The sequence below is a fragment of the Scophthalmus maximus genome, chromosome 3 (genome assembly GCF_022379125.1).
Source record: "Scophthalmus maximus strain ysfricsl-2021 chromosome 3, ASM2237912v1, whole genome shotgun sequence".
Lineage (NCBI taxonomy): Eukaryota > Metazoa > Chordata > Actinopteri > Pleuronectiformes > Scophthalmidae > Scophthalmus > Scophthalmus maximus.
The window spans coordinates 9,106,585-9,131,372 of NC_061517.1; the positions used below are offsets into that span (position 1 = coordinate 9,106,585).

General features: G+C 41.3%; 1 protein-coding gene and 1 long non-coding RNA gene across 4 annotated transcripts; one reads left to right on the forward strand and one right to left on the reverse strand.

The window, feature by feature from the left end:
• Positions 1–347: 347 nt before the first annotated feature.
• Positions 348–13,358, reverse strand: LOC118316634. 2 transcript variants are annotated; one of them, XR_004795238.2, is made up of 6 exons: positions 13,221–13,358; positions 4,678–4,774; positions 4,046–4,108; positions 2,207–2,278; positions 2,045–2,125; positions 348–699 (listed from the first exon to the last, which is right to left on the reverse strand). It is a non-coding gene; the product is annotated as an uncharacterized LOC118316634 (long non-coding RNA). The 2 variants fall into 2 exon arrangements; XR_004795239.2 differs by lacking the exon at positions 4,046–4,108.
• Positions 13,311–24,788, forward strand: LOC118316633 (dystroglycan 1). 2 transcript variants are annotated; one of them, XM_035644636.2, is made up of 3 exons: positions 13,311–13,584; positions 19,209–19,775; positions 20,876–24,788. In XM_035644636.2, the coding sequence occupies exons 2-3, from the start codon at positions 19,353–19,355 to the stop codon at positions 23,183–23,185; spliced, it is 2,733 nt and encodes a 910-aa protein (XP_035500529.1). In that variant the 5' UTR covers positions 13,311–13,584; positions 19,209–19,352; the 3' UTR covers positions 23,186–24,788. The 2 variants fall into 2 exon arrangements, with proteins under 2 accessions (XP_035500529.1, XP_035500530.1); XM_035644637.2 differs by having other exon boundaries at positions 19,234–19,775.

Below are 24,788 nucleotides of genomic sequence, written 5' to 3' on the forward strand. Positions count from 1 at the left end.
GGGGAGAGATGGAGAGAGAGGGGGGGCAGAGGGAGGGAGAGAGAGGGAGGGAGAGAGAGGGAGGGAGAGAGGGGGAGAGAGAGAGAGAGAGGGAGAGGGAGGGAGGGAGAGAGGGAGGGAGGGAGAGATGGAGAGAGATGGAGAGGGAGGGAGAGAGAGAGAGAGATGGGGAGAGATGGAGAGAGAGGGAGGGAGGGAGAGATGGAGGGAGGGAGAGATGGAGAGAGATGGAGAGGGAGGGAGAGAGAGAGAGAGATGGGGAGAGATGGAGAGAGATGGAGAGAGAGGGAGGGAGGGAGAGATGGAGAGAGATGGAGAGGGAGGGAGAGAGAGAGAGAGATGGGGAGAGATGGGGAGAGATGGAGAGGGAGGGAGGGAGAGAGAGAGAGATGGAGAGGGAGGGAGAGAGAGAGAGAGAGGGGGGGGGAGGGAGAGAGAGAGAGAGAGGTGCAGGCGACCACCCCGCTCGACCTGATCACCATTACCCGAGGCAGCAGCCCGTTGGAGACAGCCGAGTGCTCTCTGGGTAAAATATATATTTTTTAAATGTTTGAAATCCTCTTGCTCAGCTGCCTTCCAGCTCCCACTGCGCTCGGTCGGTGTGGAGTGGTGCGGTCCTCTCTGTCCCCACAGGACCCCCGGCTGCTGGGAGCGCAGTGCGCTTCGCTCCGCAGAGTCTCCACCGTCACAATCTCCGACCTTCCGAAATCAACGACATAACCGGGGAAAGTAGATGAAGCTGAATCAATCGGACAGTTCCCGAATATGTGCCAGCCCATTGTCTCAATCAGCTTCGTGGAGAAATGTACAATGCACAGGAGAAACCACATATGCCACAAGGTTTATGGGACTGTATAGGCCTCCTGGGAATCTTAAATCTGATTTTAAACTATTCAAGTCATAATTCACTGTCTTAATCAAAGTTGCTGTTGCAAATATGAGGCTGACGACCTTGACATTTTCCTTTAAAGTTTTTGTCGCGTGAGATGAGTAACTTTCTCTCTGACAGCGCCATCTTGCGTAGTAATCCTGATATTGCATTTTTATTTTCACCCCAATGAAGAAAGTATCCACAGATTCATATATTTCAATCCATCCATCCATACATTTTCTACACCCTGTATGCCTGCACAGGCTCTGGATTATTATATCACATGAAACAACAATCATAATGATAGTAATAATGATAATAATTACTATAATAATATGCCAGCAACATTATAAAGTGTCTAACCACCGAGATATGTGAAACAAACAATGTGAACGGGACATAATGATATGAATTAGTCCATTTCACACCGAGGCAAAATGCTCCTATTGTGAATTTTCACTTGAACAAAGCGGCTCATTAGCTCAGAGGCGTCCATACAACTCCCACTGCTCCTTGGTGAGGGTATAATTTGAGCTTGACATCTCCATTTGTGCCACAAATGATCTGTGTTGTTTCTCAGGTGCCTCTCAATCATGCCAAAGGATTAAAAGAGGACGGATGTGAAGTTGTGCTCATATTTTGAATAAAACACCATCATTCGTTGCTACTTGACATTTTTATTACCGTCTCTCTGAGCGGTTACATTTTCTTGCTCTGTCTGTCTGACTGTGACATTTTCTCCAGGCTGGGAATCAATACCGGACTGAAGCGACTAAATAAGATCAGGGGTGGGCAAAGAGGCAAATATTTACAGAAGATATGATCACACAGGTTAAGGTTATTTGCAGATTATTTCCCGAACGTATGATGAAAGTCACGCCTTGAGGAGCTGCTAGATTTGAACACTAGGTTAACACTCACAGTGTCACTTATTGAGATAAAAAAGATGTAATTATCAGGCATGATTATCACAACCGGTGCCACGGAGTGAATAAAGCCATATTAGAGCTTACGATTGAAGGAAAACAAATTACAAACATGCCTCAATTCTTTTGACAGGAAATCATCACTTTGGAGCAAGCATATGCCCTAATATAGTTTAATCAGTGAACCATGCAAAGGCAACTCTATTGCAGTTTAAACATAATGGCACCCAATGTATAAAGCACTTACCCATGTAAGAGCTTTACTGTGTTAACTTGTGACATGTTGGTTTTCAAACAGAAGGAGGTGCTGTGTGATTTCAAATCCATCCTGCAGAGACAGGCCACTTTGTTATAAAAAAAAACACACACACACAACAGCACTAGGGGTGTGTGGCTCAGGTAAACCTACCGGCCATCAGTCAAGGTCATGTGGATTTAAAACAGCTCAGGTGCAGACTGTTGGAAATGACGCAGCCATCAACTAGGAGAGGGAATTGTGATTGCATCAGTGCAACACAGTGCAATGCAAAACACCATGCAGATGAATCACAGTGTGAGGTAAAGTGAGAGATTTACAACGTCAAATTTGGTTAAATTTAGTGGTTTGGATTCATTTTGTAGTGCCCGAACCGCGAGTGAATCTGGATTTGAATAATTTCTAATTGTACTCTGGTTAAGCCTGAGTGTTTTCACTGAAACATCATTATTTAAAAAAAAAAAAAACCCAAAACAAATAGAGCTGGAAATTGCGATGAAATCAGCCATGATATACAGATTCCCATTTGCTTTGGCAAACACAATGTATATCATCCCTGCATGTCTGGAAGCATTTAGGCTTAACAAATACCTCTCATATTGAAAGGCTAGTGAAACAACGAGAGATGACACCGGGGCAACAACTACAATTACTCAGCCATGGAATGTCTCTCTTCTTCTCTCCCCGTCCTCTCATGCACAAACTCAACATGACCTAACATTCTCAGCATTGGATTTCATGGCGTGTTTTTTAAAACGTTGTCCTGACAAATGGTGATTGACGACATATGGAGGGGGAAGGTGGGGGCCCTTTTCAACTTTTGTCTGCTTCCACATGCCAGAGCTCAGAGTAGGCTCGCCTTTCATTAAGGTAATTCCTGCATGTAGCTTGATCTTCTTTAAAGCTGAAAACCATCTTTGGTTCCTTGTCAAACAAGTAGCAATTGAAATTCTTGTTTGGGTTTTTTGAAAACGTTTACTCATTAAACATGAAAGCGATTTCGAGTACAAACAAAATGACTTCCTTCTTTCTTCACATGATAAGAGTACAGAAGCCACAGGTGTCTCAGTGTCTGCTGCAGAGAAACCCCCAAATAAAATGCATACACACACTCGTGCACAGCGAACTCCTATTTAGTGTTTTCCACCGTGACAATGATTTGCTTTTACATGCAGAATGGTGATGTACATTAGAAAGCACATTTCCATATATCTTCCTTTGAAGATTTATGGCTTTGCTTTGAAGCAAGTATATTAATTACAACAATGGAGGCAAAGGAGACATTGGACAGAACAGACTGGAGTTGGAATACTAATAGGAGATTAAGTATTAAATAGGATTATGCTTGCCATGCTCCGCAAGTGTTGTTCTGTTTTGTTTTGTATGTACTTCATGGAAAAGTATCTGTTTTTGAACTGATGCAGGACAGGCGCAGAGGACGACAAGCTGATTCCATATTTATTTTCCATTTCAATGTAACATAAGCAGATTTCATTTCATCCTGCTTCTATTTTCATTTAAACAACCTCCATTTATGCAATTCACACTGTGAGTAAAAACACCCACAAAATAATAAATACACTCCAGAGACAGTGACTGGAAAAGATCCAATTAAATAAGAGAAGTTAAATGACAGTTTGACAAAAGCAGCTTTAAAAAATAAAAATCTAGTTATGAGCTTCTCAGAGATCCACAGGGGGCTGTACCAGGTGATCAAATAAACTTTTAGATGTATATTTGGTGTTTGAATTAAATTTAAGATCACTATGAGAAAAAAATAGAAATAAAATCATCTGTAACGGTTAGTGACATCCTATGGCTTGGACAGACAGTGAAGCAAATCGTCCATTGCAAGTAGGGATTATGTTGTATTCCTATAAGGAATTTGACAGGAGTGACAACTCTTTGCTTCCCAATGTTATTTAACATATGTACTGTATTTCCTCACTACTTGTCTACACATCTACCCAAATACTGTTAATTCATACTTACAATTAAGAGACAGATGTTGGACTTCTCATGCGGCAAAACTGGTTAGTAGTTACTTTGCGTATTCTGATCAATAAAAAACAAAATAATATCAACTAACAACTTATGATGTATTCATATGGATTGACATCAAATCAGATTTGAATGATCCCTGAAGGAAATTCACAACCTATCAAGTAAATTAATTAAAATCAGACCCAACTTCAACAAAATCAAAGCGATACAAATATTAACGATTAATCAATTATTATATTCCAAAAATATTTACTTTTGGTACTTGAAGTTTATTTTGATGCTTATTTTTCTGTGCTTTAACTTCAGCTAATTTTAAGTGCGTGACTTTTACTTGAATCAGAATATTTCTAAACTGTAGTGTTGATACGTTTACGTCTTTACTGTATGTCTTCCACTAATGTCCTTATGTCGACAGAGCACTGGCTGAAAACAGTCAAGTTGCCATGGACAAAAATATGGAAAGATTAAACATGGCAATGTAATCTACTTAAGTCCTTACATCATCTTGTAAGGATCATTGATGGCCTAGTTGTTACATAGGCAGGGAGGTAGAGTAAAAGGTCAGATCTCAGCATTGGCCTTGCGAAATGTGGGCTGGAGAGTGAATTATGAATGCTCACCCCTCTCATCATCGATGATCCTCGATGTGTCCTTGAACAAAGCTTGCTTGCATCAGACTTCATGAACACAGCTTGAAGGCGCATCTGCATTTTGAAACTGCAGCGAACAAGTTATGTACACAAATTACAAAGCTGCATGGCACTGGGAAGCAGAGAGGTGTGAACTGACAAACAAAATAAACATTTCATATACTAAATTTATTAACCATGAGGAAAGTGCAGAAAAATTATACATCTTTACCATTGTTAAAGTGGTGATTTTAGAGTGATAAGTGTAATTTCACCACAGAGATGATAAAACAATTATACTTTAATCAAGGCCTTAAAAGCTATCCCCACAGAGCGCAGATTACATTGTTTTAATTTTTATGGATAAGGTATCCTTTGTGCTTTGATATAAAACCAACAGCACACTATGGCACCACTCAATGCTAGTCATTAACCTTAAGATAGGACTTTAAAAAGGACTACTTTAAAGTCTCATAAATGCAAGACTTAAACAGCCTCCTTACTTTTGTAGAAGATAAAGATCAGTAGATACTACATTTCTCTTTCTTTTAATAATAATGAGTCTCCTCTTGCACCCAGAAAAATTAAGCTTTGTTTAAAAATCGTGCCTCAGTTTTAACTAAACCAATTAAGTTGCTTAGATTTCATGCAGGTCTTCACTTTACAATCATGCAGAAAAAACGCAAAAATATACATGTTTTAATGTCTTAATAACAAGACAGTGCCATGGTGGAGGCTTGTAGGTCCCTTAAATCAGTGTCTGTGAAATAAAATAAAATAATGAGCTCATGCCAGATGTGAGGGGAAGCGATCCTCGGGGCTATGTCTGGAACAGGCCAAAGGATTCTGTGTCATCAGCAGGTGCACAAATAAGCAAAGGTAGGCAACATTATGACAGTGTGGTTTCTATGTTGCGGTTGGAAACAGCCTGTAGGCAGGAACTCAATCTGATAAGCATGGTGAAAAGTGTGGGAAGTTCTGACTTTTCATTTCAAAGAGGTGTGAAAGAGGAGAACAAAAACTCAAAACTGCATTATCAGAAAATTACCTGAATAAAGAATCTGATAACTAAATTTACCTCAAAGTTTTATCAAAAGCAACTTACAACTGAGGAACAACGTTAAGTACAACGTGCTAAATCTGTTTTAGTTTCAGTAAGTGTAGGAGATCAGGTAAATAAGAGCACATGAAGTGCAAGGGAAGTGTGAGTGAGGCATGTAAGGGAGTCAGAGGTGTTCGGAGAGGAGCTGCTCTCGGAAGAGATGAGTTTTCAAGAGGTTCTTGAAAACAGAGAGGGATGCTGCTGCTCTGATAGCATTTGGTAGCTGGTCACACCATCAGGGAACCACAAGCGAGGACAGTCTGGACTGCGACTGCGTTGTGTGCAAGGATGACAACGTCAGACGACGTTGCTTGGAGGAACACAGTGGCCGAGGAAGAGCACACCTTAAAATACAGCACAGGATGGAGAAGATTGTATTTTGGAAATAATGAATCTTCCCTTTTAAACAGAAAAGTGTGAAATAAACCTTTCACGTAACTCAACTTATCATGTCCTATCCCAGGACATCAAAGCTCTTGACTGTAACGTCAGAGACAGGGCTATCGGAGTTTCACATATCAGGTATGAAGACCTTCAAACAGCTTTTGATCTTAAAAGTGCAATGATGTTGGGAAACGGGTAATGAGATCTGCGCTCAAGCACAATACTGTACTTGTACACAACACCACGAAATTGTGGCAACACCACACATTTTTAGTTCTTAAGCAACTTTGGCCAAAAAGTTAGCGGTTGAACCAGAAAGGTGCACCATGTTTGCAGATGCCGAAATCAAAAGGAATGCAGACTAATATTTAATTATGGATATAATTTCAAATTCAAATAAGAACCCTCCTGCAGCAACTTGATAATGAACTCCTTGTATGCAAACGATTTGTCAGGCTGACAGGAAGGATAAAGGCCGAAATGTTTGTAACTTTGCCAACAAAAGGACAAAAACAATTTACAAGAATCGTGCTGGGAGAGAGCGAGTTGGCGTGCCAGTTTCTGCCTGTTCCTGTGCCCTGGGCTTTAATTATTGGAACCATTGTTTATTCATCGGTTCTTAACCCTTTGTTGTCCCATGCATAATTAGGCAGGGCACTCATTTGCGTTTTCAATGGAAGCTAGCTAGCATAGCAACAATGTTCTCCCGTTGGCAACCTAACAGCTGACCTAGGGATTAGGGTCAGGTATTAAACCTCAAATTTCTTGGTCAGGACTGAAACGTCTTACTAGTTTTGAGTATCAAAGATTGTTGTTGCTGTTAAATCCTGTCACGTTGTTTGGACTGCCACTATCTGCAATCATAGAGGCCTCAATTTAGAGCAGAATCCTTCCAGTTTTTAATTATTTTAATCAGGAAACATTGTAGAGTTCCTTACATTTGAGATTACGAATACAGAAGTTTTTCCACCAGCCTTGTCGTTAGCCTAGTTGGAACTATGCTTATTTGATGACTATATCATAGAATATAATACAATTGTCTATTGACAACATTTGGAAGGAGAATAAGGAATTCATGCAAATAAATAGAACAAATGCATTGTGATTTATATTGCAGCATGTCTGAGCTTGAGAGGATAAAAGAAAAAGATCCTCAAGGTTTTGTTTGTCTGCACATGCCTACACAGATTCCAGGAATGTGGAGAGTGGTGAGGGAACAACAAGAGGGGCCTTGTATTTGTAGGTCTATCTCCTGCCCACCCTGTAGATTAGCCTCTTATCTGTTAAATGAGACAGTGCAGACGGATTTGGATAACAGTACTTTGGCATCAGCACCACGCTCCTTCCACTGAGAGCACTGCAGTATCACAGAGAGTCCCTGTGCAGGAGCTAAGCAGCACAGGCAGCCTTGGACTAAGCAGTGGGTGGATATGGGGAGACACATAATAGGCAGCTTCAGACGCTGCAATTCCTTCTCCCTGAATGCCACCATTTTCTTTTTTCACCTGGTTGTCTTTTATTGTAGATATGACAAACATGGGATTATGAGTGATACGCCCAAGAGTCTAGATTTAATTCACACTCTCCCACATATCACCTGGATGGATTTGTGACTGTGATTCCCGTAGCTGTTGACTCATTCCATCTCAATCTGTACCATTACCATGCAGGCTGAAATGCATCCTCCATCTCTTTCTCACAATTTCATCTGGTTTGTAGTCTGTCCCAAGGCCTCAATTGATAGGTTGCATTAAATGCACACCTGGGACCCAACATAAGATTTCCTCACTTTCTCCCCATTTGCATCCTCCCGAAGCCCATGCGGGCCTCAGCCAGTTTTCAAGCAGGAGGGCTGCGCCATAGACTTGGCCGCCCATACAGACCTCCGAGACAGAGCTGCCTGCCACGTTAGGCGTGAGTGCCAGTCACAGTCAGGTCCAATGGAGCACATTCCTGAGACCTTACACATTCTTGCAAGTTAATAAATCTCTTAGCCCGCTGAGGACAAAAAACAGGAAGGTGATGATTATCTAGACCAGAGAGGTAACAGGAGAGGACCATATCAGGTTACACTGAACAGGTTCGTCACTCTTTGCAGGGATTGGACTTTTCCAGATATATAGGCCATGCACTCTCAGGTAAATCTGACATCTAAGGTTACTTAAAGGGAACTAACAAGACTAAGAGTCTATACAGCCATGGTAGAAGCTCTCTGAGGCTGTACTTAGACACAGTGGTGCTTTGAGCTAAATGCTAAATGTTTTGTGTGATAGCTTGCTAACATTTTCTAATTGGCACTACACACAAATTGCAGGATTGTCATTAGTCTGGTAAGACTTAAGTAATAGATGAAAATATTAGACCAAATATAATTCATCAAAAGGGGAAAATAATGTCTGAACCAACTGACCACCATCAAGTATTTGTCACTACCACACAGAATTACAGGCATCATGAAACTAAATTGTTTCTTAAGTCCTAACCGTAAGATTGATTACTGTAGTTACTGAGTTGTTAGTTATAGTTATAATGTGCAAAAGAGTAATTTGGAGTCTTGTTTAGGAAAAGTGAAATCATGTTACTGCACTGTTGGGTTGTCTAAATGTGATTTCAGGTGATTGCTAAAGTGTTGCAGTCAACATATAGGGGCTACTGAGGGGCTTCTGCTCCTCATTGGGGTCATCCTGTGGCCATGCAGTTTGCTGATCTCTGTATTTACTGATGTTCTCTTGATGCGTCTCAGAGTCATTAGGCCTGTTTGTCTGTGATAACAAAACTATTACCCAAGCCACAAAAGCCATTAGGGGCTTTTCCTCAGACTTCCACTTATCATGAAACCTCATTGGGAGCTGCATGTGTGCCATGTAATGGGTTAGCCTGATATGCCACTGGTCACATGTACAGAAATGCTAATGACGAATCCACTATAATTGCCTTTGGGGTCTCTGATGGTGGATCAATTATGTAGTGTAATTTGTGAATTATCAGCTAAATTGCCTCAGCAGGACTTGGAAATTACAGTGAGATACATATAAATATGACAAGATGAAACTACAAGTCCCAATTTGTGTTTCAATAAGACAGTATTTGGTGAATAATTGCTTTGTCTTTTAACATGGGAGGATGTTTTCAGAGGGCAGTGGCTCACTAACAATCAATTTCTGTGTAAACATGTTCGAGTAACGATGGTACCTCTTGGAAAACGTTATTTGTGCTGAGCAGTGAGAAGACAGCACCGGGGGGCAGGAACAAACAAGAACAGTACTCTGGTGTAGGTACTTTGCCTAAAGGAAATCCTCCCTCTCCCTGTTCTATTATCAACTCAACATAACAAGTGATGGCATAAGCAGACACCCACTGCAGACCAAAGACAAAACTCCTAACAGGGAAATGGTGTGCTCCTGAAACCTTCATTTAAACAATACAGGGCAGACATTTTTAAATCACAACTGTCTGCGACAAGAATTGTGTTCAAAAAGAGTGATCTGTGAGCTCCACGTATAAAAAGCAGAAAGGGTCTTTCCGTTTGTTACTGAGTAAAGGCTGTCTAAAGTAATATACAGTTGTGAGGGAGCGGAGATTGGCTCTATTCAGGGTCTCACTACTCAGCCAACCCCCTCAGTGGTCCAACAGTCTGCTCAGTATAACCCCCTCTAATAAGTCACTTGGAAGAAAATGTGGGGAGTCAGCTGATTCCTGATCCGCTCGCTTTCTCGCTCTGTGCTCACACATCAAGAGTCAGATTGATATGTGCAATCACATGAAAGCCCCTCTGCGGTTGGGCTATCATGGTCTGGTAAACCTGCAGGTGTTTTTGTGTATCTGTCTTTTGACGAAATGAGAGGGGGGTGATGTATTTCCAATGGAAATCCCTCATCCATAATATGCCTCAAGTGTAAACAAAAGGATGAGAGAACTGCAACGGCAAGGAAATGTATGCATTCTCCTCAGCGGACATTGATATAATTTACATATGTCTGTGCTGATGATGTATTAATTTGATTTAGAGACAATTAAGGGGCGTAATATAATCATGAAAGAGATTCTCATTACTCTGGATGTGCCATGTAAAGAGTAAATTAAATCAATGATTTGAAAAATGAATTCATGCAACATCCATATCCGAGAAAATAAAGGCTTATCATCTCATAATTATTTTGTATTAGGAATATTCTTAAGGAATTCCCACTCCCGTGCATGTTGACTTTGAATAGAACATTACTTTAGATTTTCAACCAACAATCTAGTATCGCAAGACATGAAGACACTATAGATGCATGCGCTATATTCATACTGTCGCCTTGCAGGGGTGAATGAGTCGAGGAGATTCAGATGATTGACAGGTCTGGGAACTATTACAGACAGGCTCTTTTCTTTATCTTAAAATCCTAATCATGCTTACCAAGGGTTATATTAGTATATGAGGGAAGTTTCTTCGTTGCCATGAACATCAAGTCAATTTTGCTCCAAGATATTCACACAGTGTATGCTTTACGATAATGTATGATGATAGTGTCACATAAATTGCACTACATATTTCACGCAAATATTTTCTGCGGAGTAAAAGACAGCCAATCATTTGTTGGCAAAGCAAGTGATAAGAACAGCCATTTTCACTGTTCTATTTGGCAGTTTTATTTGATAGTATAATGACATCTGTGATTGCTGGTTCGTGTTAAGTTTTTTTTTTGCTTCCTCTTCTCCAGCACTGGCTCTCAGTCTAGGAGATGTTCCTCTTTCTTTAAACTTCCCCCTGCTCTTTCAAGTATTGTTCCCAATAGAGCTCTTGCCCTATTTAAACCCATAATAATGCAGGCTAATATGACCCGTCGGTTCATGTATGAGCTCAAAGAAATCTCAATAAAGAAATGCCTCCATCTTTGTATGTATCCGTTTCAGCTTAAGAGAGGAAAGTAGGAAGTAGTCAAGGTGGGAGAAAAAAAAAAACTATCTCAAGGAATCTTTTGCAGTGCAGAATGCTGGAGAGCAAGAAGTGGTTTAAATGTCTATCACACAACTCCACCAACCAATACTGACTTTTCCAGGACGGCAACCAGCATTAACTGATGTAACAGACAGTAACAGTGTTGAATTTTATTTCAGGAGTTAATCTTTAAAACCATGGATTGGACATTGACTAAATTTACTCCATCTGACAGCTCTTCATCTTTGGATGTTTGAACCCGTGAACCTTTAAACAGCCACATGCTCAAATCTTGTGACTACTATCACAGTTGCCTCCACTCAGCCGGCAAGTGTTTTTCAGAGACTGAACGCATGGATGCAGTCCCACATTATCTCAAACTCTGTGCAACACGGTTGTATGATAATCCCTCTGTGCTAAACTGCACAACACATCTTGGGTTTTTTTCAGATTTATGAATTATAAAATCGTAACACACATGATCTCAAGGCACTATATAGACTTTCAATATTATAAAGAGAAACCCAGCAGTTCAGTGAAAACATGACCCTCATTTAGTTTGTTTCCTCTGTAGTTTGGTTTTAAATGTTATTATAAATAATGATGCTAAAATCATGGATTGACAAAGAATCTTGAACGTATATATGGGGCGATAAATAAATATTTTTAAGATATGTGCAAATACTGATATCATTTTCCACCTGTACAAACAGAGAATAAGTCAGCTCTGTTGTCAATACTCCTCTTTGGACAAATATAACCTTTAGACTGTGAATAGACTCATCTCAACTGTATGACTTAAGAAAACATGAGCATGTTGGCTCGCGACTTTTACAAACTTTTTCAATCTAAGTGTGTTTCGGTAAAGCCAAGAGAAAATGCTATGAAGAACAGAAACAGAACCAGAGAGGTCTATTCAGGGGTGTATTTCATTTTTGCTGCGTAAATCAGTACAGCCACAGGTCGTTAAGTAACTTGGTGTTTTTAATCTTTATAATTGAGATATATCTACACTAAACAGAACTGGTTCTGCAGGTAGATATCGCTGTTTGTACAATTGTAGGTCAAAGAAGGCTGTGGGATATGGTTCTAGAATAACTTTCATTAAGTCTTTCAAATGTGCCATTGTGTATCCTGTCCTCTGCGTCATTTCATTCACTGCTTTTCATTCTGTGTGGGCTCAGTCTCTGTAAAGTCCTTTCATATATACTTGCGATGAAGGGTTCAATAAAATAAAATAAAGAACTTGACATTTAAATGAAATACAATGGATTTCATTAAACTGTCCTTTGAGAAAAGCTGCCACTTAAGAAACAACTACTAGCTTTTTACTTGTCAAATGTGATGTCATGATTATATCTGTAACAGTAAATCTTTATACTACATGCTACAAATAATGAATGGATTTACATTTAATTTAATACTTTGTGTATCATGAAAAGACACAACGATAAGTAAGCCCCAATGGCAGGAGATGAAGCCATGGCGGTCCTGGCCATGTCTGTTGGCTGATAGTTGCCATGCATTATCACAGAAGGAGGAAGCACGGATATTAAATATGATGTATGTCTCTGTCTATTCTGTTGTCTAGATGTTTGTTTTGCCCTCTTAATATGAATAAAGGAACAACATTGTGTCCTACTCAAAACAAATATGCCCTGGGCAACTTTCCCACAGCCACAATGTCCATAGAAATATTCAATTTCATTTTAACAACCTGAAAATGAATAAATCATGGCAATGATTTCAGGGGGTCGTAAAAGTATAAGCTTACAAGGGTCTAATGCTGTTATGGTGTTCGAATCAAATTCTCAGAAAGATGACGGAGTCGTCTCATTGCTCGGGGGGCCACACTGGGAACGTTCCACCAAAGACACACAAACACAAAATATGTTATCTGTTTATCAGTGAGTGTCATTTCACACAAAGAGAGATGTGCTCCAGGCTATTTTAACTATCACATCTCTAAGCCTGCTTGCTTTCAGGTCACTAAACAAATGCAATCAAAGTTGGACTAACACATGGAGACGTGTGACTGTCATCAGCAGGTGCTGTGCACTGTGTGTTGGCTACAGAAATGAAGCGCAACCGTCAGTAACAGACAATCAACTGAAGAGCACCCACCGGCTTCATCTGTTCACCTGCACGTCTCCGAGTCGGAGAGAGGGCGGAGTCTTGCTGGTCCACAAGATCGGGCTCCCAACTTGTGGACCTGTCGGCGAGGAGGAGGACGGAGGCTGCGAGGGAGGGGTGGCAGCCGACATATTTACCATTATAGAGCGGTGGACTGGCTGTGGATCACAGGGGCACCTCGTCCCCTCGACTGTGCCCAGACACCGCGCTGGCCGACGGCACACACTGTACACCTTCCCTCGGCGCGGAGGGGAGAGCGACGCGCTTAATGGCGTTTGGGAAGTGTCCGCGGCGCTCCCCGGCTGGAAGAGGAGACATTACGGCGCGAGTTAGCTAACGTTAGCTCGTTAACAAGGTCAGTTTTTTTTTTTTCGGCTTCTGTCGCTGTCGTTTCATTGGCGTTATTAAGAAAAGAAAATGGCACCCGCGTCACCTTCGCTAACTCCGCTCATTTGACACGGCCACCGCGGACTAACCCGGTCCTCTCGTCAGCACAGTGAACCGGCTTATATTTGTCACCGCGGATACGCTCCTTAGCACGTTAGCTCGTCAGTTAGCCGCGCTATCAGTGGCTAACCGCGGCTCCGTCCGTCCCGTATTACTCGACTTTCATGTTCCACGTTTGGCAGCGACGGAGCTGACTCACGTCAACGCCGCCGTCTGTTGGAAGTCACGGCCCACGAAAGAAAGTGTCTGTCGGCGGTGTCGCCTGGCTTAGCTCAACGGTAGCGGCAGTGTTTTATTTGTGAGAGCCAGGCTTTTTGTGCGGTGGGTTCAGTAGCAGCGCCCGCTCCTAGTGTCCGCCTAGAATAAAACAGGTGCACCCCTGCGCCAGCGACGGACGGTCGCAGGCTGGTACCCAGCGCACCCGCTAGCTGCACTCATTGGTGGCTTTTGCGCAGTTTTAGACGATATTGTCTCCACCACGACAATGACACTAGTGCGGGTTGTTAAATGATGCATCAAGGTGGAGGTGTCGTTCTCGTTCACACGGGCCTCCTCCACCCGAGCCCAGTTGAAACGGGGGGCAAAGTGAAACGGGCCCGGTAGCTAACGTGGTTTTTTTTGTTGATTTTTTTTAGTTAGCTAGCTAACGCTAGCTGTAAGACTGATTATCTTCTGGGACACAGATTCTTTTTTTGTTTGAAACCACAACGGAATCGATCGAGATCGATCCAGTGCTCGTCGTCGTCAATGCGGTCACATCGGTAAAGACTGGTGTTAGCCCAACTCGGTGTGGACGTGGGTTTCCCAGCGTGTCTCGCGTAGCTGTGGCTGCCAGTCGCTTTGTTTTAACCTTTGAATAACGAGCTGTTTTAGTTCGTTGTAGTAACTGTGCGTTAGTTCACTTGAATTCAGAAAGGCAGCAGACGATTTTATGACAGCAGCTAATTTGCTTTGATTAAGCGTCACTTGTTGAGAAGCGTTACAGGGCAGATAATTAGCTCTGCCGTTGTTTTACGCTTGACACTTAAAGGGATAGTTCGGAGATTTTGAAGTGGGGTTGTCTAAGTTACTTATGCATAGTTAATATGTTACCTTATGCAGATGGTGATCAGCGATGTCATGTAACGGAGTTTGGAGGAGAAGTGGAAGTAGCGTAGGTCACAGTCTCACTGTTGCAGAGGGGACCACCGGAAAACGTCTTTCCCGCCACATTTTTAAAAAGGTTACCTAAAAATATAAGATCCGTTCTATTGTATGCTAAAGGATGTATTTTTTCACTTGCTTTGTCCTTTAGCATACAATTGAACAGATTTTTTTTTAGGTAAGGATTTAAAAATGTGGCCAAAAAGGTGTTTTGCGGTGGTCCCCTCTGCAACAGTGGGACTCAGACTTACGCTACTTCCGCTTCTCCTCCAAACTCCCTTAAATTTCATCGCTGATCACCATCTCCATGAGGTAACATATTAACTATGCATAAGTAACTCACAGCCCCACTTCAAAATCACTGAACTATCCCTTTAACTCTTGACTCATACTTGAGGTCCTTTTGAATTAATAAAAACATAGACACATGATCTGTTGACTTCCTGCACTGGGCTTTGACAGCACATGGTGGTAGCATGGAAACGAGTTTGCTCTCAGGGTCACCATGGCAGTTTACACATTAACTCAGCCTAGGCTCATTTACTGTTTTTCTCCCCCACATGTTTCATTACTGAGTTTGAACAGTGTAGTGGGCAACACACACGGAAACATCCAGTTGCAAAGCAAGCTCGTCTTGTCTGGATATATTTGTTATTCAGCTCAGGCACTATCTAGTGGCTGCTGGATGTGGTACGTCAATTCAATTGGGCCCTGAGTGCCACTGTGTATCGGAGCCCTAATTATTTTTGATGGTTTTAAAGTTTTAACTGCTGTTGAATTGGAGACAACATGGCTACCATGGTTCTAAGCAGTTTTGTCCCACGCCAGCAGTGTTTAATGGGCAGAAATCAACCATACTGTTCGCCATACATGGAAAAAGGGGCCTGGCATAGAAACAGTGAAGTTTAGTGTGTCCACAGCTGGAAGATTAACTAATTTTACTATACTCAAATACCCCAAAAATAACATTTTTATATGAATGTTAAATATTCTAGCAAGAAAGAGTTGTATAAAACTTGGCCCCAATTTATTTATCATGATTCTGACAATGAGGCACAATTTACCTCCTATGAGCTCTGTGAAATGTCATTTAGGTGGGTTGTGTTTTAAAAAAGAAAAAGCGTTTTGAATGTGTGCGCGCTGTTCGTAGATCATTGTATTGACAGAGTGATGTGATAAGCACAATGAATAAGGGCATAATGCTTCTGAAACTGAGACCATGACCTCGATAGAAACGTCCAGACTCGTATCATGAGACAAGACCTTGGAACCGGGCTACCCAAACCCACTGCAGGTAGAGCCTGTTGAACTTGGATTTGGAGAATCGTTCTAACCATAACAATGACGTTGTACTCAAGGCTTTCAAGGTCAATCCTGTAAACTACAGGCAACATGGCTTCATCTTTTGTTGAGCCATGTTTTGATTACCTGTTAGTTCCTCAAATAACACACATTTGTTACTGTTAAGGTTTACTCTTCTCAAAAGCATCCTGTTATGCACATTTTGTTTTGAAACACTTCAAGTCAGCATATTAAAACATTTGATATATCTTAATGACATGTTGTTTGAATTGAATTTTAAATTACTCACTCAGTTAAATAAGAACGTGATAGAATCTAGGCCACTTTGTGGCGAGCTTACTTTGATGCTCAGATGTTCTTGGTTGTTTTTCTTTCATGTATGGCAACAGCCTGAGGTGAAGTGTAGTGCTCGAATTTTTATTGAATTTAAGCTTATGGAAAAAACCTATTTTCATGTTAATGTTTGTGTTTTACATATGAACACAAAAGGATGGCTAAATCAAACGACATTGAAGATTTAGCCTCAAATTTGTTTCTAAATGACCATGTCCTAAAGAGACTAGTTAAATTTTTTTTAGATCTTTTTTGGATCTTAGAAAGTCAAAATGATATGGAGTGGGGAGAGGGTCATGGGGTAGAAATCCTACTGAAGTGACTCAGTAGATAAAGATCACAGATAAGGTGCATGTCTCAACCTGGTGAATGGGTTCGGAGAGACATGACTCCGTACTCTCCTTAGTGTTTCACTGATGGTTTTTTTTCCCCCTGTTGTTTTAAATTGAATTTTCTTGTTTATATACCTTATGTGTGAAATATTCTTTATTTGAAACAAATAATCCAGCATTTCAAACTAAAAACAAGGTCGTAGAGGGTTCCCTGTGGATATGAATTGATTGTATTCTTTAGTTTTCCCAGCTGGCCGTTGAGTCATAACAGTCCACTTCTACCTGCTGTAGATATTAATCAACACCATTTCCATTGAGATTAGAATTCCACAATATAGTAGTAGAGTTTTTTTGTCTTGCGTACAATGGCCTAGATGTTTCTAGGAGTCACCAAAAGGAGACAATCAACTGACGGAATAGATTTCCCAGCAAATAAATAACACACTGTCTGTCGAAGCTTCTCCTCATACGCCGGTTGGAAAGCTTTGCCATCTTAATCTGATAGGACGGATGTGGAAGAAATAGGTTTAAGTTGTGAAGGAGACAGACTATGCTCAAGTCCATAGAAAATAACGTTTCAAAAATAGCTGTTTGTGGTAAGATTTTTTGCAGGTTTACACAAGGCTGAGTTTTGGTTTGTCAGAGATTATTTAAACTACAAGATCCAAGGCCAACTGACTAAACGTTTGATGCGTTGACATGAATTCAATTATAAAAGCAACATACAAATACTGTACAAAGGCTGTGTTGTTAAATGTTTGTTAGTCCCATGGGATTTTAAACTGAATGTATTAAATGTAATGTGTTGCCTAAAAGGAGGCGTAGGTTCAGGGATATTCTCATCAATTTAATTTATTTGTTTATTTATTTTTTTCTTTTGACACCAATCTGAGATACTGGATTGAGGTCTGCACCGGATGTATGAGGATTTACTCCCAGTTCCCACAAATCTTGTCACTCCGCCTGCAACAATGTTTTCTATTGCAAATCTTTCTGCCCCCCTCGGTAGGGAAAATGCAGGCACTCATAAGCCACTGTTAGAATACATGAATCACTAACAAGTTTTATTAAATAGGTTTTACAGGTTTTTGTTTTTATGTCTTCAGCCAGGAAGAACTGAAAGTGAACAGAAACATTTTGATAATGGTGTCTCTGCTTTCAGACACTTGATGTAATTATCCATAGGATTCAGATTCAAACCGGATTGAATGTCAAAAATCAAAGCAGCTGTGCTGGTTTTATTTTATGGTTCTGATTTGAATGGTACTTTCTTTCAATGTAATTCAGCTCTGAACGAAATGTAAGTGATTGACTAGTCCAAAAAAAAAAATGGATGGAAAGCAAGTAGGTGAATGTGAGAACTGAACTTTTATTGCGCTTCTTACATTTTATAGTTTATCCCTAAACAATGAGAATTGCGTGGGTTTTATTGCCTATATTAAAGTAAATAGTTGTGTCCTGCGAGATGCCTGTCCCCTTGCAGTGCAGCCGTCTTTTACTGGCCATTTTCCTGTATGAATCGTACAAATATTGCAGGGTTTGTTCAAACAGTATAAAACATTCTTAGAGGAATAGGTTCTGTATAAAATTACTTACGACACTGCGTAGACTCTCTAGACCATAAGGTTGCCCAGTGAATGAAATGTATTATACTACGACCCCCTGTAAGAAGTCTCTGTTTGGCAACATCTTGTGTAGAAGTTGACATCTCAGCCTTGTGCCAGTCAGGCATTAGGATTCCAGGCAATTGGATCACCCTCCTCTGCCCGTTTGTGAGTGCTACAGGATTGGGGTTGGCTGGGTCAGCACAACGGAGACGCCGGTTCCAACCCTCAGGGCACCTAATTAAAACTTACAACCAAGACAAACAACCCTTGACACTCAAACATCACATGAGAACAGCTATTTCTTAAAATACCATGACAGAGAAGTGAAGATCGGTAGGAGTGTGTTATTTATTTAAAGTTATGTTTTACACTTAATTTAAGTATATAATTTGTAAACAAACAAGATTTGTTTTATTGTATTGGCATGGGGGAAAACAGATTTAGTAAAAATGTGTGGTGTTTTATTAATTCCGAGTATTGCTTAATTTATTCATTGACGTGAGGAGACAAATGCTGTGATCACTCTGTTGTTGACTCATTCATTACCCCTCCATTACTCATATTATCTAATAGAGACTCAGTAGTTTACCCTGCAATGAGCCGTAATTTGTAATTTTGGATGTTAATATATCAGAGATTGACATAACTTATAAAAAATTGCCCTTTTGTGTCATTGAAGGCAAAGTGTAGTGTTGTTGTATATCTTTTCAAACTAAAGTGTTAAATACACAATATGCAGTTTTAACAAAGTATTAATTGTAACAAGCAGAAACACTAGTATGTTTGCGCTGATGTTTGTTTTGTTCTTCTCACAGCTGTTTGATATGGCTGTCTTAACAGGCTGCTGAAGACGTCTTCATGGATCAGGCCACGCAACAAAGGAAAAAATTGCATGTTTGAGCATAGCCGATAAATAGGGAATCCGATTCATCAGTATATCATCTGACTGACTTCAGTGCATGTGGCCTCCTCAGTTGTTCACAGCCGTGTGTTGGACAGCCCAAAGGCCTATTGCTATGCACAATAAAAGGAGAGACATGAGCCATGGGGATGCTGGGAGGAGTGGGCTTCTTTCATGCAGGACTATCCCTCTGGTATTTGGACTTCTCGTGACCATGGCCCAGGGCACCGTGCCAGAACAGCAAGAGACTGTGGTGGAGATGATATCTGTGGAGCTAGAGGCTTCCATGCAGTCCTCTGTGCTCTCCGAGCTCCAGGCTGCTGCATCTTTAGTTGGTGAAGGGCCACCTACAGCTATCCCAGAATCCTCTGCAAAGAATGGGGGATTGCACACTGGCATACCTGACTCATCTGCAATCGTGGGCCAGGTGTTCCAGTTGAAGCTTCCACCAGGACCGGCCAATGCAAGCTGTAATGTCTATGTAAGTGCTCTGAAGAATTGACATAAGAACAATTCAATATTGTGATCAATCCATTGTTTCTCATTGTTATATTAAATCCCTCACTACGTAACATAAAAGCATCTAAATGAATTAGAAGTAATTTAATGAGGTTACAATTAATCAGTCAATGAGAGCAGTGTTTGTGTTTAAAAAAAGACTCCCTACATTTATCAATGTGGTGTGGGAGGAATTTGTCTTGTGTCGATAGACTGAAGTTGTTATTTTATTAGCTTCAGGGTTTACATTAAAAAAACATAAACAGTCTAAAAATAAATTCCTCCCTCGATGTTAATGCTGGATAAAATAACCAAAGACTAATTTTGTTACAGCACGAGGTTTAAAACATTTAATTTTATACAGAGCTTAATTGTAATTGGGAAAATACTGTGTTTTGGCCTTAACTATACTCAGAAAATGTACATTCATACAACTACACACATTTTTTATGGGTTTTTATTGTTGTTTTATGTCCCCACGGAGACTAAAGTGGCCATATGTTTAAAAAAGTTTTGTCATATTAGCGATATATGATACACTGAATACTATTTATTCCTTCATTCAGATTTGATCACTGTCACTGCTGGTTAAAGATAACTGGTGCAATTTGTTCTAGTCAGGCTTATGAATGAGTTGAGATTATTATTGGCCCAAGAGATGATGCGTGATGATATCTTGTCATACAGTTATAAGTCAAAATGAAGATTGATGACTCACATAGTTGTTATTAGGAGTAGAAGCTCACTCTGCTTCCTGTTCATATGTGGCAAGATTTGATGAACTGAATGAACTTGGGAGTGGGCTAGGGGTTGTGAAGGTAATCAAAGGATTTCTGCAGTCAAGTTTCTATTTTCTAGGTCCTGTTTTACTGTCAACTTGGGTCAATATGAAACGGGGAACTGAATACAGAATTATATATATAGTCATTTATCAAATTGAACCCAAACATCCACTCGTTGCCACATATTTTTAGGAATATGATCATTACTTATTAAAAGTTATTAATGAGTTTTGCCTTTGCACAATTATGTTTTATCTAAGAAGTATAAAACTGTAATAATTATATGGTTTTCCTCCTTTAGCTCACTGAAATGGGAAAGGAGACTTTACCCACGTGGTTATATTGGGACAAAGAAAGCTGTATCCTTAGAGGTTTGGCCCTGGAGCAGGACAAAGGTGTGTATCATATCTTGGTGTCTGGAGAGGAAATAATTGAGAAGACTGGCAGCCAAGTGTTCCCCAATACAGTCTTCTCTCTTGAAGTTTACCCAGAAGAAAGGGCAGACTCCGAACCAGCCCTGCTCACTCTACAGTCCGATGTCAGTGGCCTCCAGCCTTTCACCTGTGGCTCTGAGGAGCCTGTCACTGTCCTCACTGTCATTTTGGATGCTGACTTGACAAAGATGGTTGCTGAACAGAGGGCCAACTTGCTGCGCATTATGAGAAAATTCTCGCATGTGCCCCTGGAGCACATGAGGGTGGTCCCTGTTGTCAACAACCGCTTATTTGACATGTCTGCTTTCATGGCTGGACCGGGAAATGCTAAGAAGGTGGTGGAGAATGGAGCTCTACTGTCATGGAAACTTGGATGTGCCCTTGACCAGGGTAGCATCCCTGACATTAGCAGTGTCCAATCCTCAGCAAAGGATGGGACCATGTCAGCCAGCCTGGGGTACCCAGTGGTTGGCTGGCACATTGTGAACAAAAAGCCCCATGGAGTGAAACGGGTCAGACGGCAGTTGAACAATACTCCTACACCAGTGCCGTCCCTGCTTCCTCCAACTAGCCACCCTGAGCCGCCTATACGTGTTGTGCCCACCCCAACTTCACCTTCAATAGCCCCAGCTACAGACATCTCGGTTCCCCCTGTCCGAGGCCCTTTGCCTCTTCCAGTGAAGCCTACAATGAGGGTCAGGGATCAGATTGCCCACACACCGGTTTTCGGGCCTCCCCAACCCACAAGAGTACTAGGAACCACAAGCACCATCCCTATCCAGCCGACCATGACCCGGCCGACATTTGTGGAGGCCACTGCTGTGCCAACACCACCAAGCACCACAAAGAGACCTAAACCCTCTGCAACAAGGAAACCCAAGAAAAACAAATCTTCCACTCCAGCCCCCGGGGTACCCAAGTCCACCACAGCTAAACCGCCCAAACACACCACTCCTCTTTCTTTGGCTCCAGACTTGAATCAATCCCCAGAGATCCGCAATGCCATTGATCAGGTGAATGCGTGGGTTGGCACTTACTTCGAGGTTAAGATTCCTCCTGATACATTCTTTGACAACGAGGATGGGACTACTGATAAACTGCGTTTGACTTTGAAGAAGACCCCAAGAGAAGCAGTGAATGAAACCTCTTGGATCCAATTCAACAGCACTATCCAACTTTTGTACGGCCTTCCAGAGGAGCAGCATGAGGGAAAACATGAGTACTTTATGTTGGCTACTGATAAAGGGGGGAGGAGCATCATGGATGCTTTTGAGGTACAAGTCAACCGTTGGTCTATCAATGACAAACCATCAGTTGTGTTTGCTGCTCGTTTTCATGGTGACCCCAAAACGTTAAGCAATGATGTCCATAAGAAGATTCTTTTGACCAAAAAGTTGTCATATGCCCTTGGTGATCGCAACAGCAGCACAGTGACCCTGAGGAGCATCACAAGGGGCTCCATTGTGGTTGAATGGACCAATAACAGTCTCCAGCAGAGTCCTTGTCCGAAGGAACAGATCACAGTTTTGAGCAACAGGATCTCTGATCCCCAAGGTACACCTAAACCGGCCTTCATCAAAGCCATGGAGCCCGATTTCAAACCCATTAACATCTCCATTCGTGGTACAAATAAATGTCAGAGCTACACATTCATCCCACCAGGAGAAGTGCAATTGCCTGCTCTTCCTACAGCTACACCTTCACCTGGGACAGGTCGTAGGAGCAGTGATGATGTTTACCTACACACTGTTATTCCTGCTGTAGTGGTAGCAGCTCTTCTGCTCATAGCCGGGATCATCGCTATGGTCTGCTATCGCAAGAAGCGCAAAGGGAAGATGACCATAGAGGAGCAGGCCACTTTCATCAAGAAAGGAGTTCCCATTATATTTGCAGATGAGTTGGATGATTCCAAGTCACCCCCGTCTTCCAGCATCCCTCTAATCCTTCAGGAGGAAAAGCCCCCACTCCCCCCTCCAGAGTACCCAAACATGGCTGGCCCCCACAGTACCCTGCTTAACCAGGATCTGCTGGAGGAGTATTCTATTTATCAAGATGATGACCCCAATGCCCCTCCTTACCAGCCCCCACCACCATTTACTGTCCCAATAGAGGGAAAAGGCTCTCGCCCCAAGAACATGACATCGTACAGGTCACCACCTCCCTACGTGCCTCCCTAACGCACACTGGAGCTTTCAGTTTGGAAAGCAGGTGCAATGTAGGGATGCTTGTTGAAAACTACTGCAGGAGTAATTTTAATGTTCAATGAAATGGCTTTGACTTTATAGAGGAGCAGGCAACCATACCCATATATTTGACCATCATGGATAAAACACTATCTTACAATTCTACTACTGGCACATGGGCAAATGGATGGGGAACAGTTTGTAATTTCCAGCACTCTACTTTTTTTGTCCTTCAGATCTGCTTTTGACTTCTTGCCTATTCTTTTATTTTTTTCTGTTTTTGCCAAGAAGAGTTGGTTTTATCTTCAATGATGTACTATTTCTATTGTATAGAAAATAATGAGGAAGCAGGAAAGACTGAAGCCCACCGGGCCTTTGAGCAGATGTCACCATGACAACAGACTTGAGGCTCTCCCTCACAATGTTAATCTTTATGAGTTCTATATCGCTCTTATCTGTCCTTCGGCTAGGTTTACTAAGATTTTGCACCTGTTATTTCTTGAGGGGAATGAAATACAAAAAGCCAAACTGAAAGCATGAAACACTTAATTTACACAGAATCAGTTTGTTTCTTAGACTTTTGATCTTTCTCTTTTCTGTTTTATGCTTTGCTCCCTCTTGATAATAACATGCAAACCTTGCACTTATGCAAATTCTTGTTAAACCTTGCACTACGTGTCTCGCACAGAATTGAACACAGTAAGCGGTAGTCCAATAAGGAGAGGAATAAAAATATTTTTTTTGTATCCTTGAATTCGCCACATGACTGAGATTCCTCTGGTAAAGGGACACAAAGGACATTACACGGATCATGTCTGTTGTGGATGTAGCCTAATTAAGTTACAAAACAAATAACTTTTTCTTCATTTTTTTTCTCAATGTCTGTGCCACTGAATCTGCTTGTGAGATGACTGGTTTTGCTGTTGCCAAGGTAATGTCTGTGGTCACATGGCAAACCTTGTGGGGTTGCCACTACAATAATGAATGGGCCAATGGAATGCTGTGGTCCACAGAGAGGCGAGAATCTGCGACATTGTCAATGAGGTGGATCATTTGTCCAGTATTGAATTGGTTCTGTGGGGTGGGTGGCTCAGAGTACTGTATTATCACTGCTCTGCCTCTAGGTGTTGCACTGTCCTGTTTAGTGCACTGCCTGTTGTCGGCTCAGATGAGGCGTGGGGACACGGGGATGTACATAATTGTGTGCCTGTGAAATTCAACAACTACATAATGTTAGTGTTTTATCAGTAAGCCTAGTCGGGGAATGGGAGGGCCAGAGTGGGAAAATTATTTTTATTTTTTAATTGTATGTCTAGATTTATGATCACAACAATCATTTAAAGAAAAAAAGACTTTATAGTTTGTGAGGGTACAGAAAAACGTTTACTTGCCCATCACAAAAAATAATGCATTATCTCAAAAATGATGGGGAAAGAAGAAACCACGACAATATGTGAATTATGTACATTTCATATCTGATATCACCATAAGAAAAATGGTTAAAGATCTAATGTTTTTACTGAGTTTTTGATACAGTCTTAAACTTGTTTTATGAAAATATATTAATAAAATGTAATACTATTTGTAAAGCCTCAAA

What these genes read in the sequence shown, in the direction of transcription:
- LOC118316633 (XM_035644636.2), top strand. Translation starts at nt 19,353, where the DNA reads ATGTGGCCTCCTCAGTTGTTCACAGCCGTGTGTTGGACAGCCCAAAGG. An exon ending in ATGCAAGCTGTAATGTCTAT is followed by an intron (nt 19,776 to 20,875) that starts GTAAGTGCTCTG and finishes TTCCTCCTTTAG; the next exon opens with CTCACTGAAATGGGAAAGGA.